Below are 18270 nucleotides of genomic sequence, written 5' to 3' on the forward strand. Positions count from 1 at the left end.
GGTCCGGCAGGGAGGCAGAGGGAGAGCCGCGCCCGGAGGTCGGAGCCCCTAAATGAACCGCTCCGTCTGCATCCGTCTCAGCGCCGGCGCGCTCGTTAGCGGGACGGCGTGATGGTCGGCGGGGGAACGGCGGAGATCGATCCGTACAGTATGCACGGAACCGTAAAAAATGTGTTTGCGCTCGCAGTTTGTGTCGAGGTAACTTTGTCCCCGGCGAGACGTAAACAAAACCATAACATTATCATGTATTTTCTCCATACGCCCCGGTTAAACATTTTATTACAAGCAGGCCTCATAATGAACTCCTCCATTATTAATTGCGGTTAAAGGAACAGTGCGTAGGGGTTCCGTAACGCGGTGTCAAAGTGGGGACCAACAACTCGAGGAGGTTGGCGTTAGAATAGCAACACACCTCTCACCTCCCCATCTGTCAGGGGTCCAATCGGAACGAGTTAGCGTTTGTTAACTTGATTTAGCGCTTCCGTGACGTGCGTTATGGAAACACACAGTGAGGTAATATTAGCATAAGTGTGCTGTCTTTTGCATTGCGGTGCGTCTTATGGGTGTGAAGCTGCCAATGGAAGGCAACGAGAATGGAGAGAAGTCACGAAGATGGTGCGAGATCTGTCACGAACTGCAACCGATGTTCTGCAAAGTGGTCCGCAAGACATGTTGAATGCTAAGAGTAGTGTGGACACGGAGGATGATGTTTTCTTAAATCCAACGGTTGGTTTGGAGACGAAAAATCAAATTACTTGCCAAGCTGCCATGGTAGTGTTCCACGCGAACCGGCTACGCGAGGAAAGAAAATGTATCAAGGCTATTATTCGATGCAAAAAAAAGAATGTATAATTCATAAAGGAAAGAGGGCAGATGAAGAAAAGCTCATGGTAGTCTGTGTAATATCTGCTCTCAGCATGTGGTAGGCCTATATGCATATATATTTTTTATATCTATGATAGAGTGCTGAGGCCTGGAAACCCAGAGTCAAATTACAGGGTTGTCTGAGAACAAAGCTTTCTGTATGGGTGGCTGGATGTTTGAGTGGACCCACGGAGGGATGAATGGTTGGATTCTATACATTTAACACATTGCAGGCTTCACCGTGATTGCTTTTAAATCCGCCAAATTGCCTTTGAAATGCAAATGCTTGCGATGTTGCGACGACTGGCCCCGGCCCTGGACTTCCTATGCGTAGCGTATTTGTCTGCACATCAGCTGAGCGCCTCAAAGTGGGGTGAGGAGGACTCTGGCGGATTACACTGTGTTTACCCGTCTTAAAAACATCCTCAAACAACCGCCCTCGCCACGCCGGAGCGTAGAGGACACATCCCTATCTCTTTCTCCGCTCCTCCGCCCGTTCTCGTTTGCTCCTCAGAGCTCCTCCCCCGGCGCCGAGTGACCGCGCTATAAACAGCGAACGCGTCGGGAGTTTTCGTTTGCTGTTATTTTTTAAATGGAGGACGATTCTCCGTCACGGGGTTCGGGCGTGGGCGTGGATGTGAAGGCCACGCTGTCGGCCGCGGATGGCGGAGAACGTGGTGACAATGGTAGCTTAGCAACCATACCCCTGGTCCAAGCGGGGTAACTCTCCCCATCCAAACCCTCCTCACTCCCCCGCCACTCTCCCCCAGCCAACCCGACAATCCAAACACGTCACAAGCCATCTCTCCCGCTCTATATCAAACCCTCCTCACTCCCATCACACACACACACACACACACACACACACACACACACACACACACACACACACACACACACACACACACACACACACACACACACACACACACACACACACACACACACACACACACACACACCACACACACCACACCACTGCCCCTTCCCTCCCCTCATCCCCATCCTCCATTCTCCCCCACCGAGTCTGACATTAGAGTATTCACCAGGTCCATGTTCCAGCCCCTCCCAGACCTCTACCTCCTCGCAGAACCCTCTCTGTCAACGATTGAGGACCAATTAATTAGGCCTTATTAGCGAGGAGTATGTGAGTGCCCGTCTCCTGCAACACCGCCCATTTCTTGTATGCTTTGACCATTTGCTTTTGCATAAATGCTGCTAATACGTTGACATTTTTGTGATCAACCAACAGTCAATCGAAAAGGCAAACGGTAATGGTTTGAATGGTCGTGCCCCCTAAAAGATCTGCGTGCTCGTGGCATTGTGATGCTTCAACCAATTAAGCAATAAGTGATTGACCGCGGCGGGCGTAATTGAAAGGCGGAAAAAAGGGAATTGTGCGCGGGGTCGGCGCTGACATGAAAACATCCCACCTGTCCTTCATCACGGCATATTATTTTGTCACTTTCACTTTCGCTTTCATTCTTCACTCCGCACCTTTGGACGGTCACGTTCCACACGCCCTGTTTGTTTCTCCCAGCGATGGGCCCCCCCCCACCCCAGCGTGGTTCATTTGGACCATTTAACCAGGACAACATTGATTGGGAGAGGTGACGTGAAAGGAGGCCTATTCGATTTCCGGGGGCCAGAATTGGATTTGATGTGGGGGACATAATGGCTTTCATGGGCTTTTTACGGCCATGAATGGCTTAGCTGGAGCTGCCTTGATGGGACTGAGCTCTGATTTCTCAGAAGGACTGAGTGGAGAGAAGAAAGGAAGGAGGAAAAAAAAACATTTTGTCCCCTCTTTCACTCCTGCGGCTGGTTCAACCCCCCCTCTCAGTCCCAGTGTTCCCTGTCACCGGGGACAGCAGGGCAGAGGACACGGCGTGACTGCTGCCAGCGGTACATCTGACAAAGCCGAAACCCAACCACCAATGTCATCCTCGGGGATCGGTGTCACCGACGCTGAGTGTCCACCGACGAGCCGTCGAGTCTCGCCCGCCCGCCTGCCAGAAAAGGACCAAATAAGTAGAGCATTGAAACCAAGCAAGTGTTTACCTAAGTGTACGCCCCGGGCAACCAGAAGGTACTGGTTTGGAATTAGAACCATTGTTTATTCCGTTGTGCCGGTCCCCTCTATGCGACATCGGACACAAACACACCACCTGTGCATACGACTGTTTCCTTGTTTAACCGTTGAGATATGCTGCTCAGGTCTGCGATAAGATATGTTTGTGCTCCGGTGCAAAGATACCTCGCCGCCGCTCCCAATGCAATCTACGCCCACCCTCCGAAACGGCCGATCCGAAACGCTCCTTTCGCAAATACAGATTTGAGGAGAATTATTTGGAGGGATAAAGTGTTGCTGAAGTGAGCGTTTGTGTATCCGGCGCCCTGGCCTGCCGCGGTTTACCTTGTGAGGAATGGAAATTCAAGCTGAAAATTGCTCGCCAAAGTGAGCCCTTCACGTTTAACAGGCAATTGCTGCTGTTGTGGAGGATATATGCTATAGTATATCCCCTGCAACTCAGCGGAGTGGGCGCGCCTCGCTTGTTGGGCGCTGGGAGGTCAGCGATGTGTTGCTGCTGCAATCACCGCAGCGGGGCGAAGGCTCGCAGCACAATGCCGGGATTTATTTTCAATGGGAATGGAAGGAGAGATGTTTACAGTAGAAGGGCCAGCAGTATAATTTGCATAGATATACCTTTACATGCACAGTATGTGCATGCACCTGTACATACGTCAACGATGAAAAAAATCAAGCCATTGCAGTAGAGTGCAATGGTCACCAGCAATGACTGGTTTAACGGGGATATCTTTTGTTTACTTTGTCCAACATTTTGTGTTCGTTCTAACCAGTCCGATGTTTTGATTCGGTATCAGGATGAGTGGCACTCTGGAGGGCCAATAGGCTTGACCCTCCTCTGTTATGTCCCGACCCCTAGACCTTGGTCCAACTGGGTATCTCTGTCTGCATTGGTGCTTCCTTTTACTCCCAGGAACACCTCTTGACTCCCTTTATAACCTGGTTCCTTCCTCTGCTCCTCTACCTCCAGGGCCCCCAGGAAATGCTCCGTCGGACTCCCTGTCGCCGGGGACCCTGCCCCACTTCCTGCAGGAGCCGGTGGACGCCTACATCGTCAAGAGCAACCCCATCAAGCTGCGGTGCCGGGCCGCACCCGCCCTGCAGATCTTCTTCAAGTGCAACGGGGAATGGGTGCACCAGAACGAGCACGCCTCGCACGAGTACAAGGACCTCACCACGGGTAAGAGCCTCCGCGATGGGCCCCACCAGTACCACGTCCCGGGAGAGGAACAGGGGATAGGCTGCTGTCTGTACCTGTCATGGCTCTCCGTTTTGACCGTTTTGAGGGGTGGCATGTGGCTCAGGAGGTAGAGCGGGTTGGCGGGTAACCGGAAGGTTGCTGGTTCGATCCCCGGCTCCTCCTAGCTGAGACACCTCGCCGTCGGTGTGTGAATGTGTGTATAAACCGTTGTAAGTCGCTTTGGATGAAAGCGTCTGTTCAATGCCCTGAAGGTAAATGAATGGGATCGACTCCTGTCTGTACCCGTCATCTCTGTTCATTTTGACCTTCTTGGGTCTTCTACATGTCAGCTGTTTCGCGATAAGTAGAGTTTGTTTTTCATGCACCACTTCATGTCACTTCATTTATCTCAACCACATTTCCAAGTTTTTAAGTTTTTGATTATATGGTTGTGATTCTTAAGGCATTTCAATAAATTAAACTGTACAGACGAAACCGAGAGTTGTTTTGCAGAAACTAATGAATTTCGCTGAAGGCATGCAGATGTTGGGTATTAAATCCTCATTTGGGAAGTGTCGTAATGTATGCGTAAAGCAGGGACACAACAGGAAGGCGGAGAGGAGTGTTGGAGCACACTGCACGGAGCTATTTATTATCAATTTGAAATTGAAATCGTTACGGCATTACTCATTTAAATCTCATTTCCAAACACTAACTGAAACTAGCCACGTTTTCCACAGGTACAAACTCTTTCACCATTCTGGAGCAGTAATGGGAAAATAATCAATTTGGTTATTGCTGTCAAAACATTTAGTTTGCTCTGGAAACGGGAGAGAATAGATTGTGTTTTGATGAAAACCATAGTTCAACGACACACTGTGATGACACGCCTGATTCCTTTCAGATACAGCGATAGCGTTAATAAACAATGCTGATCATGATAAAGTAATGAGTAGGCGGGCTCAGACGCTGTCACACAAAACACATCCCGATGTTTTATGATCAAATCATCGGTCGGTTCTGTCGAGGCCCGTATTTGATGCTCAAGTCCATTTATTATTTATTCTGATGTTCAGAGCTAAACGATGGCTCGGTGCTGAATATTACGGCCGTGATACATGCATCTCGGGGGCATTATGATACAAATCATGATTTTCATTTAGGAACTGTGTGTGTGTGTGTGTGTGTGTGTGTGTGTGTGTGTGTGTGTGTGTGTGTGTGTGTGTGTGTGTGTGTGTGTGTGTGTGTGTGTGTGTGTGTGTGTGTGTGTGTGTGTGTGTTTGAGACTGTAAGCAAGTCTCCTTCCATTAAGTGTATAGTAGTGTATAAAATAGTGTATTTTTCCTATTCAAAGTTTCATTACTTATTGCTTTGGTATATTTTATCGGTGCCATAATTAAGTGGTGTTGGGGTTGTTATATTACATTGACTGGTGTTATAACGTCACAGTTTCACACTCCATAACCCACTGAACAGATAATATGGTGGCATGCCGACATGCTTTGATTCTCCTCTCAGACTAAAGAGAAAGAGTCTGTAATGGTTATTTCAGAGTTAATATCCTAGTCGAGGACACAGCCAGGATATTAAGGAGATCAAGGGATACCTAGGATATTAATGACACGTTGAGGGCATTAAGTACTTCAGATTACTTTGTTCTAAATGCCTAGAACGCCTTATTCCTAATTTGGCATTCAGTTAAACTCTCCAGAAAGTGAATACATTCGGATTATCTTGGTTCTGCGCTGGTGCAGGTTAAAGCAGCATTACAGGCCTACATGTTCACCCACTAGGGTAGGTGGTGTGTGTCTGTTACAGTCCTACAGGTCTACCTTAAGCCAGGTCCAACTACAGTGTTTCATCTTGCAGTCAGAGAACACCATGGTTCACCGCATCTCATGTTCTGTTATGTTTGACTGATGCCTTGTAATTCCCACACGGCATCAAGACACATCTTAAATAATATGGAAAATGAGATTACAATATGTGAACCATTAATTACCAATACAATTATAAACAATAAATAACATTGAATAGTAATAATCTACTAAAATTGTTAATAGTTATTTTTTTAATTGAATAGAGTTAGGGTTGATTTACAACCTTAACTTAAACATTATTTAACCCTATTAAACGATGATTAAGTTAATACCTAAGACCATTAGTTAGCTGTTAATTGTGCTAATTGTGATAATTGTTTGTTAATTATTGTACATTTATATACATTATATACAATCAAATATCACTCGATGAAAGTTAGTACTATTTCAGATATTTTGTGATTTACTGAGTACTGTTCTATTTAGCAGTACTATTTTGTATTTTCCGATACTTTCAGAAAATAACCTAAACTGTCTTTATGATTAGTAGGGAAAGCGATTAAAATAAAAATCTAATTAATTACAGGCTTTGTGATCAATTAATCTAAATTAATCGCATACTTACATTTTTTCAAGAAAGTTGAGGTGATATTTAAGGGTTGATGATCTCCGGTGAAAGTAAAATTCCTTACTATAGAGATTGCAGATAACGGTGTCCTATCTACGATTCCGTCTGGGAGTTGTTTAAACTTGAATTTTCCGTTCACGGGGCCGAACAGCGTCTTCTCGTCTTACTCCATTTTGTTTCAACGCAAATGACGCATCGGGTCAAAGGGCACGATAGAAGCGCGATTAATCAGCGTACATTTTTTTAAGTTTAGTTAGTTTGACAGCCCTAATGATTAGCATTCAACAAGTCATAGCTATGTGAATATAGCAATATGAATATAGTGGTTGATCCTGTATTATATGGTAAGCAATAATTCCTTCTTCTTGTTACATTAATTGTGTGCGTTGTCGGCCTCTCCCGAGCGGTCACAACATAATGTCCAGTAATTCAGTTTAGTCACGCTAAACGTCCGCGCTAATTGTCTCTGGAGTGCCTCTGCGTCGTCTGGGAGCCGCGCTACATGTTCTGGTAATCTTACGGGTCCTGCTTCCCGTTAAACCTCCCCCTCCACCCTCCTCCACCCTCCTCCACCCTCCTCCTCCTCTCCCAGGGGGCACATCAGCCTCTGACGGAGCCGTGCACGTTTGATGACAGCAGCGTGTAAACACCGGAACAGAGGCCACTCTGTTATCGCTCGGCAAGGCTTCACGGACCGGGAGGAGGTGGTGGAGGAGGAGGTGGAGGGTGGTGGAGGAGGAGGTGGAGGAGGAGGTGGAGGGTGGTGGAGGAGGAGGTGGAGGGTGGTGGTGGAGGAGGAGGTGGAGGAGGTGGTGGAGGAGGGGGAGGTGGAGGGTGGTGGAGGAGGAGGTGGAGGGGGAGGAGGATGGTGGAGGAGGAGGAGGAGGTGGTGGAGGAGGTGGAGGGTGGTGGAGGAGGAGGTGGAGGGTGGAGGAGGAGGTGGAGGAGGAGGAGGGTGGTGGAGGAGGAGGTGGAGGGTGGTGGTGGAGGAGGTGGAGGAGGTGGTGGAGGGTGGTGGAGGAGGTGGAGGAGGTGGTGGAGGAGGAGGTGGAGGAGGAGGAGGGTGGTGGAGGAGGAGGTGGAGGGTGGTGGTGGAGGAGGAGGAGGAGGAGATGGAGGAGGTGGTGGAGGAGGTGGAGGGTGGTGGAGGGGGACGAGGTGGAGGGTGGTGGAGGAGGAGGTGGAGGGTGGTGGAGGAGGAGGTGGAGGAGGTGGTGGAGGAGGTGGTGGAGGAGGTGGAGGGTGGTGGAGGAGGAGGTGGAGGGGGAGGAGGTGGAGGGTGGTGGAGGAGGAGGTGGAGGGTGGTGGAGGAGGAGGTGGAGGTGGAGGTGGAGGTGGAGGTGGAGGGTGGAGGAGGTGGAGGGTGGAGGAGGAGGAGGGTGGTGGTGGAGGAGGAGGTGGAGGTTATAGTGGAGGATGGTGATGGAGGAGGAGGTGGAGGGTGGTGGAGGAGGAGGTGGAGGGTGGTGGTGGAGGAGGAGGTGGAGGGTGGTGGTGGTGGAGGCTGGAGGAGGAGGTGGAGGGTGGTGGTGGAGGAGGAGGTGGAGGTGGAGGGTGGAGGAGGAGGTGGAGGAGGAGATGGAGGTGGAGGAGGAGGTGGAGGGTGGTGGTGGAGAGGAGGTGGAGGTGGAGGGTGGAGGAGGAGGTGGAGGAGGAGGAGGAGGAGGAGGAGATGGAGGTGGAGGAGGAGGTGGAGGGTGGTGGTGGAGAGGAGGTGGTGGAGGAGGAGAAGGTGGAGGTGCTGGTGGAGTAAAAGGTGGAGGTTATGGTGGAGGAGGAGGAGGGTGGAGTCGGAGGTGCTGGTGGAGGAGGTGGAGGTAGTAGGAGGAGGTGGTGCTGGTCTAGGAGGAGATGGAGGGTGCTGGTTTAGGAGATGGTGTAGGAAGGGGTGGAGGAGGAGGTGATGGGGAGGTGGAGGGTATGGTGGAGGAGGATATGGAGGTGGTGGAGGCGGAGGGTATGGTTGAGGAGGAGGTGGAGGTGGTGGAGGCGGAGGGTATGGTTGAGGAGGAGGTGGAGGGTGCTGGTGATGGAGGAAGTGGAGGGTTTGGTTGAGGAGGAGGTGGAGGTGATGGAGGAAGTGGAGGGTATGGTTGAGGAGGAGGTGGAGGGTGCCTGTGGAGGAGGTCATGTGCTAATGCCAACTAAGCCCCACCGGTGGGGGGGTTGGCGGTGAGGGGGCCCTGGCCCTGTTCCGGGGGTCCTCGGGGGTGAATAGCGCGTGGTGGTGTGATGCTGGAAGGCGCCGTGATTAGAGCCGCGGAAGAAGAGCGGAGGGGAGTGTTGACGGTAGTCACGGCGGCCGGCGCGGCGGCGGCCTGGTTCATTGCTTCTGGAAGTTCATTATGTTGTGATTGCTGTGGTGTGAAATTGTTTTGAGTTTGATAATGCCGGAATGAGCGGTGGCGTTGGAGTTGTTGGAGAGGGTTTGTGTGTGTGTGGGCGTGTGCGTGTGTGTGTGTGTGCGTGTGATTTTTATGTGAGTGTTTGGTTATATGCGTGTGTTGTAATGTGTGTGTTTATAAATGTGTGGTATCGTGTGTGTGTGTGTGTGTCATATGTGTATGTTTGTGTGTGTTTTTATCTGTGTGTGAGTGTGTGTGTGTGTGTCCGTGTGGTTTTATGTGTGAGTGTGTGTTTTTATGTGAGTGTGTGGTTTTACGTGTGAGTGGTTATATGAGTGCTTATATGTGTGCGCTCACACTGGGCTCGAAGCCTAGTTGCCGGTAGAATGCAGCTTGTTTGTGTGTCACTATGGGGGTGGGGGGGTAGGGGGGTAGGGGGGGGGGGGGGGTACTAATTAATAGAGTTCACCGATAAGACCCAGAGAAGAAGGAGCATTTAAAGAGCCAGCGTCAGCAGCTCTTTAAGTCCCGTGATATGATCGTATTCTGGGCTGGACTCAGCAGCAGGGGTCCTGATAAACGCTGGAAGTCACTGAGTGCTAAATTGCGATCTTGAACCAACCGAAAACACAATCAGCTAATTTGATTGCGAGAAGAAGTGGGAAAGCAGTGTGCGACCGCGCTGGTGAACATATTGCGCCCGGCTGTGCATCCAGACCATAATAATCGTGTTCACACCTGTTGGCGACGCGCTCAGGCAGAGGGGTTTATTATATGGCCGCTGTTTCTCTCAGGCCACTCACGAGAGCAGTATGTTAAACCTGATGGTCTCTTTCAGTGCAGCATGTGAGGCACCCCCACCTACCAACCCCTACATGCCCCCCCAACCGCCCCTACCCCCCATACCCGCAGCTTATCGCAGATCTCCAGCTATCTCCTAGGTCCCCATTCAGACGGAATTGAAAAGTTATAAATCATTATAAAGCCACCGATTTCTTTGTCTCCCTGGAAACGTACGGCCACGCTACGATAGCCATGCCAAAACTAGTGCTGCTGCATCGATCGCACGTGTGTGTGTGTGTGTATGTGTGTGTGTGTGTGTGTGTGTGTGTGTGTGTATCTGTGTGTTTTTGTGTATGTGTGAGTGTGTGTGTGGGATATATATATGGAGGGGATTTGTGCGTATCTTTGTGTCTGTCAGTTGTGGGTGTTTGGAGATGGTGTGTGTGTGTGTGTGTGTGTGTGTGTGTGTCTGTATATGGAGGTGTACTGGTGTGTGTGGGTGTGTGTCAATTGTCCTTGTGTGTGTACATTTTAGTGTGTGTGTCGGTTGTGTATGTTCGGCGACAATGTGTGTGTGTGTGTCGTTTCAGCAGTGTGTGTCTGTTCGAGGGGCCCCTTGAGAATAGCCAATTAGAGCAGAGTGTGTCCCTGGTGTAGCGCGGTGTCGCGGGGCTCGCTGCTCTCTGTCGCCGCCCTTAAGTCCCGGCCCCCGATAAGGGAGGGGGGGGGGAAGGGGGGGAGGTGGGGGGGGGGGGTGCGGCTCTGAGCTGGCTCCGTAATAGACAGCAACATTGCGTATTGGATTAGGCAGGCTAATCAGTACAGCAGATCAGTGAGGGATTGCAGGGTTATTGATTAGGACACGGGCCCTCAATGCCACCACATCGGGGCCCCCGATAGCATCTCTTATTTACCAGCTCGCTTGATGAATCGCCGGCCCTCGACGGAGCTGACAATGCCCTTGGGCGCTGGAGCGGGGGGGCCCGGCGGGGTGGGGGGGGGGGGGGAGTACAAGAGCGATCAAGGGAGCGCTTTGGGGGGACGGAGTCAGGGCCCTTCATCCGTGGTCGTCAGCGGGGAGTGTGTGAGCGGGGGCCAAACGGATGACATCGCCTGGTGTCGGTTGGTGATGTCACTCCGGACTTTGTTTCGACGCCGCTTGCCGATTGGTCGAGGAGAAATGGGATTGTAGAAAACGCGAAATGCATAACAGTTTGAGTTGAGTGTACTACATTTACATTTACGGCATTTAGCAGAAGCTTTCATCCAGAGCGACGTACATCAAGTACATTTGTCAGGAGAAAGAGAAACAACAGTATATCGCTGTCGGTACAGTAAGGATGTTCATAGAACCAAGTGCCAACAATTGTTCGGTTGTGTGTTAAGACCACGAAACTCCATGTCGGTATGGGGGATCGAACCAACGACCCTGTCCCTGCTGGCCTCACTGAAACGATTATAATCGATGGATTTTACTTTTCAAACATGGATGGCTGCGTGCGCAGAGAGGTGGTTATGTACCGTTTAGTTACCGTAAACCACTGTGGTCACATTACCGACAACTACAGTGTAATCAATGTTTAAATGAACATGGGGTGTTTTTGACAATATCAAACATGATCACAGCTCATTGAAACAGTCAGGGACGTGTTTGGCAGATGGACGCAGCCTGCACCGTCTTCATGAGTAACCTACACCTCAGGTCGGACATCTGAGGCACATTCAAACAGTAATTTGACACAACTTTTAGACAAAACACCTACTCACATAAGATCTAGAGGATATGTTTCGACGAGAGAATCACGTCACAGTTAATGTGTTTTGCCTTTCCCACCTTTTTTTGGTCGTATCCCATTCCCAGGCTTATAGTGCGTTTATAGATTTTCCGATAACAAATCTTCTCTAGTTGTAATGATTGGTAAATCTATAATGCACTATAATAATCCTACTGGGGGGTGGGGGGGGGGGTTGTGTGGGGCAGGTTTGGCAGATGTCCCCATCATCAGAAGCCTCGTTGTACTCGGATCACAGAACCAAACAGTGGTCACTAATGGGAAACATCACCACACCCGTATGTTGTTCCTGAAAAGGAATGGATATTGGATAGCCTGGGTCCCAATGGAAACCTATTGTCCTGATATAGGATATTACAGCCTACACATATCTGATATAAAAGCCTGATGTATGCACTATGGAAGATCTACATGCATACAAATCAATAGATCGCGACTCCAATCCACCCTTCTAAAGACTCTGATCCATAACATATTTTGATCGTTCTACCCTTGTATTTCTGTGATTAGCGCAGTCAACAGCACAGCAGATGAACAGATACTTTCCATCACTGCGTTTGCCACTGGTTTGTTAAGGCCTTCTCCGCCCGCTAGCGCGCGTCTATCTGCTGTGACGCTGCCCTGGAATGCGCCGTCTATATCCTTTGTCGATAGGGCTTTGTTCAGCTGATTCAGTGCGGCCTCGCCACAAAGGCCAACAAAGCAGAAGCACCTCCGTCTTCTGAAATTGATTCGCCCAAACCGCCACTGCTATGGCGGCTTGTTTGTGGCGAAGAATGGGGTCGTCCTGCAAGGTTAAAGGTCAAACAATCATGTTTCAGTACCTCAACTCTATTTGTCGGCCTATTTATCAAAATGCTGTGCAAACGTTCACAATTTCCGTAACACTATGAAAGTATTTTTATAATTCATTTCACTAGTGGCTTCCAGCATTTTCAAAACAACATCGTAAAAATATGAAGGAGATTTAAAATGCACATTGGCGGCCGTACAGTGTTATTGACTGTTATGAGCAGAGGACAAAGGCTCCCCCATTGATCGGGCTAATCTAGACGGGTGTTTTGACACGGACAACAATGCTTTGATCCCGACGCAATTACGAGGCTGGTATGAGGACGACGTGGGCCCACGTCAAGCCATCTGATTTGATTAAGTCTGTGCGTGGGTTTGCATAGCTTTATTAACACAGCATGTCAGACACGCGCACAAGCCAGCTTAGCCGTCTCCGTCGAAGGGTTGGATGGTACGGGGAAGAACCCACAATGTTGATTCTGTCCTAATAAGGGCACGTACCTCACATTGCATCCCATACTCTGCCATGTTGAGATGACTCAAGGGGACTTGTAGGAGGGCAAAATTCCCAAATCCCATAACGATTAATTAAGTGTTTGTGTGTGTGTGTGTGTGTGTGTGCGAGTGAGTGACGTAGAGGACTGTAGCCCCTCTGATTGGCTGAGCCCTCTTTGCTGTATTTGACTCAACACTAACTAGCCGCAGTGGCACATGTACAGTATCAATAATAAATAATTTCTAGGTATTGTGTTGGTTCGACACACACAATAACTAACATGCCGAGCTTCTTTACTTCCAAGATGGAGGCAGGCGTCGCGATCCACCAGCCCTGTAAGCTGGTGCGAGTGCGAGACAGGGAAGTGGTTAGAGGGTTTGAATCCCTGCCAAAAGGTGCTGGGTTTGATCCCCTGTACACGGCTTCCTTTAGCGAGCCCCTTAATGAGACGGATCACATTTCAGCGGGCGTCGCGGTGGATGAAGAGCTCCCGGTAAACGCGTGGGTACTAAACAGAGTCGTGGGAGTTGTTTCGTTGTTAGTCTGACAGCTGCTGTTGTTTCGCAGCGGCCATGACACCTGGCGGCCTCAGCACCGCAGGGGGTGAGACGGAGGTGAGGAAACCGAGAGGTGCTAAGTGACATTGCTTACAACGTGTAGACAGGCGGGCACATTCGTGCGAGACAAACGGTTCCAGATATTCACTCAGACAGGAGTCCAGTGTAGAGCATGTTGAGTTATTCTTAAAGCCAAATTGGAATCCGTGTGCTCTCAGACAACGAGCGCACAGTTTGGCCCAACTAGCAGCTTCTGTCACTGCAGCGTGGGCCGGGTGTTGCCAACCGGGCCATACTTTCCCCTGCAAATGGTCAACGGTAACACGTGAATAGTCATGTCTCGCCTCACCTCGACTTGTGTCATTAAAGGTGACATATTAAACCACCAGGTGTGAGTGTGATTAGTCATTCTAAACGTCAACTTGTGATGTCGGAAGAGGCCGATTTTCTAAACGACTTGTAACCACTTGTCACACTCACACCTAGTGGTTTAATATGTCAACTTCACAGAGCTGTGTTCTCTGTGAACACACTTTCTGTGGGGACACAACCATCTGGATTTGGTTTCACATTTACATTTAGCAGACGCTTTTATCTAAAGCGAGTGACAATAAGTACATTTGTCAAAAGAAAATGAGACAACAATAAATCGCTGTCGGTACAGTAAGGATGTTCATAGAAACAAGTGCCAAGCACTAACAATTGCAAGGTTAACCCATTCCCCGTACACAACAAAGATAGCTAGCATCACAATGACATTGTGATAGCCCAGGAACTAGTAACAACTCTGTTTAAGAGAGTAAATATTATGAAAGCTGCTGGCCCTGATGCTGTTTGCGGACGCACACTGCGTTACTGTGCTGACCAGCTCAGTGTGGTATTTACTCCACTCTTTAATATGTGTGCTAAGAAAGGCCAGATACCTCAGATATGGAAGAGCTCCACTATAATACCAGTAGCGAAATCAAAAAATCCCAAAGAGCTAAAAGACTTCAGACCAGTAGCACTTACATCCTTAGTAATGAAAAATTTTGAGAAAATTATTAAGGATGAAATCATGTCCCTAGTCAGTGGTAAACTTGACCCATTGCAGTTTGCTTATCAAACTGGGAAAGGTGTAGATGATGCAAAACTCTTCCTTTTAGACACAATGTATAAACATTTAGAAAAGCCTGGATCTCATGCTAGATTGTTATTTGCAGACTTTTCTTCTGCTTTCAATAAGATGCAGCCACATATTTTAATTGAGAGACTAGCTGCTGAGTTTGAGTTACCCCATCAGATACTGTTGTTGCTTTTAAACTTCTTAACAGACAGAACTCAGAGGGTCTCTGTAAATGGACACTTGTCCCAGGCCATTACATCGAATACTGGTTCACCTCAAGGGTGCGTACTCTCACCCCTGTTGTTCATTTTGTACACAGATAGCTGTAGGTCCTCTCAACAGGGAAGTTATCTAGCTAAATTCTCAGACGACACTGCGTTGCTGTCCCTTTTCCAAGGTCCACATTGCAGCCATGAACTTGCTTTGACATCGTTTGTTAATTGGTGTGATAACAACTTCTTAGATCTAAATGTAGAAAAAACAAAGGAGCTAGTCATAGATTTTAGGAAAGTGAAGGGAGCGCTCAAACCAAGTGTCATCCATGGGGAGGAAGTCCAACTTGTAGACACCTACAAATATCTAGGCACAGTATTTGATAACCAGCTTAAATTTCATACAAATACTGAGGTAATTGTAAAAAAGGGACAACAAAGAGTTCACCTGTTGAGAATGCTGAACTCTTTCAGTGTCTCAAAAGTTATTTTGAGAATTTTTTACCAATCTTTCATTGAGAGTCTTTTAACTTTTTCATTCATATGCTGGACTAAAAGTCTGTCAGTGAAGGACATGAATAGTTTAAATAAAATTGTGAAGATCTGCTCTAAGATCACTGGCATCCAGCTCAAGAGCATAAGTTCATTGTGGAACAAACAAGCAGTCCAGAAAGCTAAATGCATTATCAGTCAGCCTGACCATGTCCTCAGTAAAGAATTTAAACTAATGCCTTCAGGGCGGCGCTACTGTTCAATCAGGACAAGAACAATGAGGTACTCCCACTCTTTTATCCCTGCAACCATCAGGTTACTAAATGATGACAAAAGTCAGGAGTAGGTGGAGAGCACACCAGTGTTGCTGGGTGTTTCCGGGGGCAGGGTGGTTGTTACTGACAGGTTGAAATGAATTGTGAGTTAAATGTGTGTGTTGGACTGCCTTTGATATATGTTTTTTGTCTATCTCCTATTGCTATTTATTGTATTTATTAAGTAATTTATTATGTGAGACGGGAAGCTGTGAACGAAATTGCCCATTTTGGGATAAATAAAGTTTTTCTAATCTAATCTAATAAAATACAGATAAGATACACAATGCTAATTACTATTTTTAAGTTCAAGGACGTACAGCATGCAATAAGTGTGTACATTAATTGCCAGGACATACAACATACAATAAGTGCATAAGAGAAGTGTTTGTGTGTGTGTGTGTGTGTGTGTGTGTGTGTGTGTGTGTGTGTGTGTGTGTGTGTGTGTGTGTGTGTGTGTGTGTGTGTGTGTGTGTGTGTGTGTGTGTGTGTGTGTGTGTGTGTGTGGGGGGGGCGGTAAGGATGGAGAACATGCAGAGTCTAAACAAACGAGTTTGTCTGGTTTTAAGTCCACTGGGATCTACGGGTGAAGGTCTGTGTTAGAGGACAGGGTAGAACTCACCTTCTCGTCCGCATTCTGCTGAAAGGCGTCTCAAACGAGGAGCTCCTAACCATTCAAACTGTGAGCGAGTGTTTACATCCCCGTGCTCATGATGGGGCCTCCATCACCTCCGTGTTATTTATAATCCATACCGCCCGGCGCTTCGCCCTCGGCGGAGGTCATCGGGTCAAGAACAGCCAAACACTCTCCCCCACCACCAACACCGGCAGGTTTATTTTGGACCAGAACACCTGGAAGTAGGAGAGGGAGAGGGAAGGAGGGAGGGGGAGTCAAAGGGAGGGAGGGAGATTCAAAGGGAGGGAGGGAGGGAGGGAGGGAGGGATGGAGGGAGGGAGAGACAAAGGGAGGGATGGAGGGAGGGCGAGGCGAAGGGAGGGAGGGAGGGAGGGAGGGATGGAGGGAGGGAGGGAGGGGGGGACGGAGGGAGGGATGGAAAGGGGGAGAAATGGAGAGAGAGTCAAAGGGAGCGAGGGAGGGAGTCGGAGGGAGGGAGGGAGGGAGAGGGGGAGAGAGGGTGGGAGAGTCAAAGTGGAGGATGGAGGTAGAGAGGGATGGAGGGAGGGAGGGAGGGAGGGAGGGAGGGAGGGAGGGAGGGATGGCCAGGCCACATCTCGCGGGCGTCAGGGTGTCAGAGCACTTCTCTCTCCTCCGTCTGTCCGGGGGCACACAGCCTGAGGGTGGGGGGGGGGGGGGGGGGGGGTGGACTACATGATGGTGGTGTGGGTGGTGGTGGTGGTATAGATGGAGGTGATGGTGGTAAGGTAAGTGGGGGCGGTGGTAGTAAGGGTGATGGTGTTGTCGGTTGTCGAGGTGGTGGTCGGGGGTAAGGAAGAGGTGGTGGTGAGGGTGGGGTATTCATGATGGTGTTGGTAGAGGTGGGGTTGATGGTGGGGTATTCATGATGTTGTTGGTAGAGGTGGTGTTGATGGTGGGGTATTCATGATGGTGTTGGTAGAGGTGGTGTTGAGGGTGGGGTATTCATGATGGTGTTGTAGAGGTGGTGTTGATGGTGGGGTATTCATGATGGTGGTGTTGAGGGTGGGGTATTCATGATGGTGTTGGTAGAGGTGGTGTTGAGGGTGGGGTATTCATGATGGTGTTGTAGAGGTGGTGTTGAGGGTGGGGTATTCATGATGGTGTTGGTAGAGGTGGTTGTGGAGGTGATCGGGTAGAGGAAGGTCTTTCCCCCGCTGGTTCCTGGGAGAAGTTCTGTCACCCGACCACTACAGCTCCTCCTTCTTCTCCTGATGTGTTTTTAACGGAGGCTGTTAGTAGTGTATGTGTGTGTGTGTGTGTGTGTGTGTGTGTGTGTGTGTGTGTGTGTGTGTGTGTGTGTGTGTGTGTGTGTGTGTGCGTGCGGAGACTGGGGGGCTGTAATCACGGTGTAGGTGAAGGAAATCATTGACCTTTCCCTCCAGCATGTATAGCGTGCGTGTGTGTGTGTGTGTGTGTGTGTGTGTGTGTGTGTGTGTGTGTGTGTGAATGTTATCATCGCCGAGCAGCGAAACGCACGCTATCTTTCTCCGATAAACAGCGTCTGGCCGATACAGATGGAGCACAGCTGTATCCGGAGGAGGGCCAAGGGTGTGTGTGTGTGTGTGTGTGTGTGTGTGTGTGTGTGTGTGTGTGGCACCATAGTGTGTGTGTGTGTGTGTGTGTGTGTGTGTGTGTGTGTGTGTGTGTGGCACCATGGTGTGTGGGTGTGTGTATGTGTGTGTGACTACAGGTGTGTGTGTGAGTACTGGTGTGTGCTCCGCAGTGTGTGTGGGGGTCTGCTGTCAGTAAATGTGCTGTTTGTTTAACACAGGCATCGATGGGTGTCCCGACGTCTCCAGCAGCCGTATCTGGGCGTGTGTAATGCCTTTATGTTCTCACTGTGTTCTGCTTTGTCGGTGTGGGGGGGGGGGGGGGGGGGGGGGGGGCAAAGAGGGAGAGAGGGGGAGGTCTGAGGGAGGGAGATTAGAATGTCCCCTTACCTTCCCCGAATGGATTCGAGAGGTCGAGCAGCAGGTGTGTGTTTGTGTGTGTGTGTGTGTGTGTGTGTGTGTGTGTGTGTGTGTGTGTGTGTGTGTGTGTGTGTGTGTGTGTGTGTGTGTGTGTGTGTGTGTGTGTGTGTGTGTGTGTGTGTGTGTGTGTGTGTGTGTGTGTGTGTTTGTTCCTCGCCACGGATATGCACGT

At 49.4% G+C, this 18270-nt stretch overlaps 1 protein-coding gene across 1 annotated transcript in view; it reads left to right on the forward strand.

Annotated features, from left to right (window-relative positions):
* Window positions 1–4264, forward strand: part of unc5db (unc-5 netrin receptor Db) — a 58330-nt gene extending 54066 nt beyond the window's left edge. The window contains exon 2 of the mRNA XM_056602852.1: window positions 3924–4264. Coding sequence (XP_056458827.1) covers window positions 3924–4264 — 341 coding nt within the window. The remainder of the gene's footprint in view (window positions 1–3923) is intronic.
* The last annotated feature ends 14006 nt before the right edge of the window (window positions 4265–18270 follow it).

This window comes from Gadus chalcogrammus, chromosome 11, assembly GCF_026213295.1.
Source record: "Gadus chalcogrammus isolate NIFS_2021 chromosome 11, NIFS_Gcha_1.0, whole genome shotgun sequence".
NCBI classification, from domain to species: Eukaryota; Metazoa; Chordata; class Actinopteri; order Gadiformes; family Gadidae; genus Gadus; species Gadus chalcogrammus.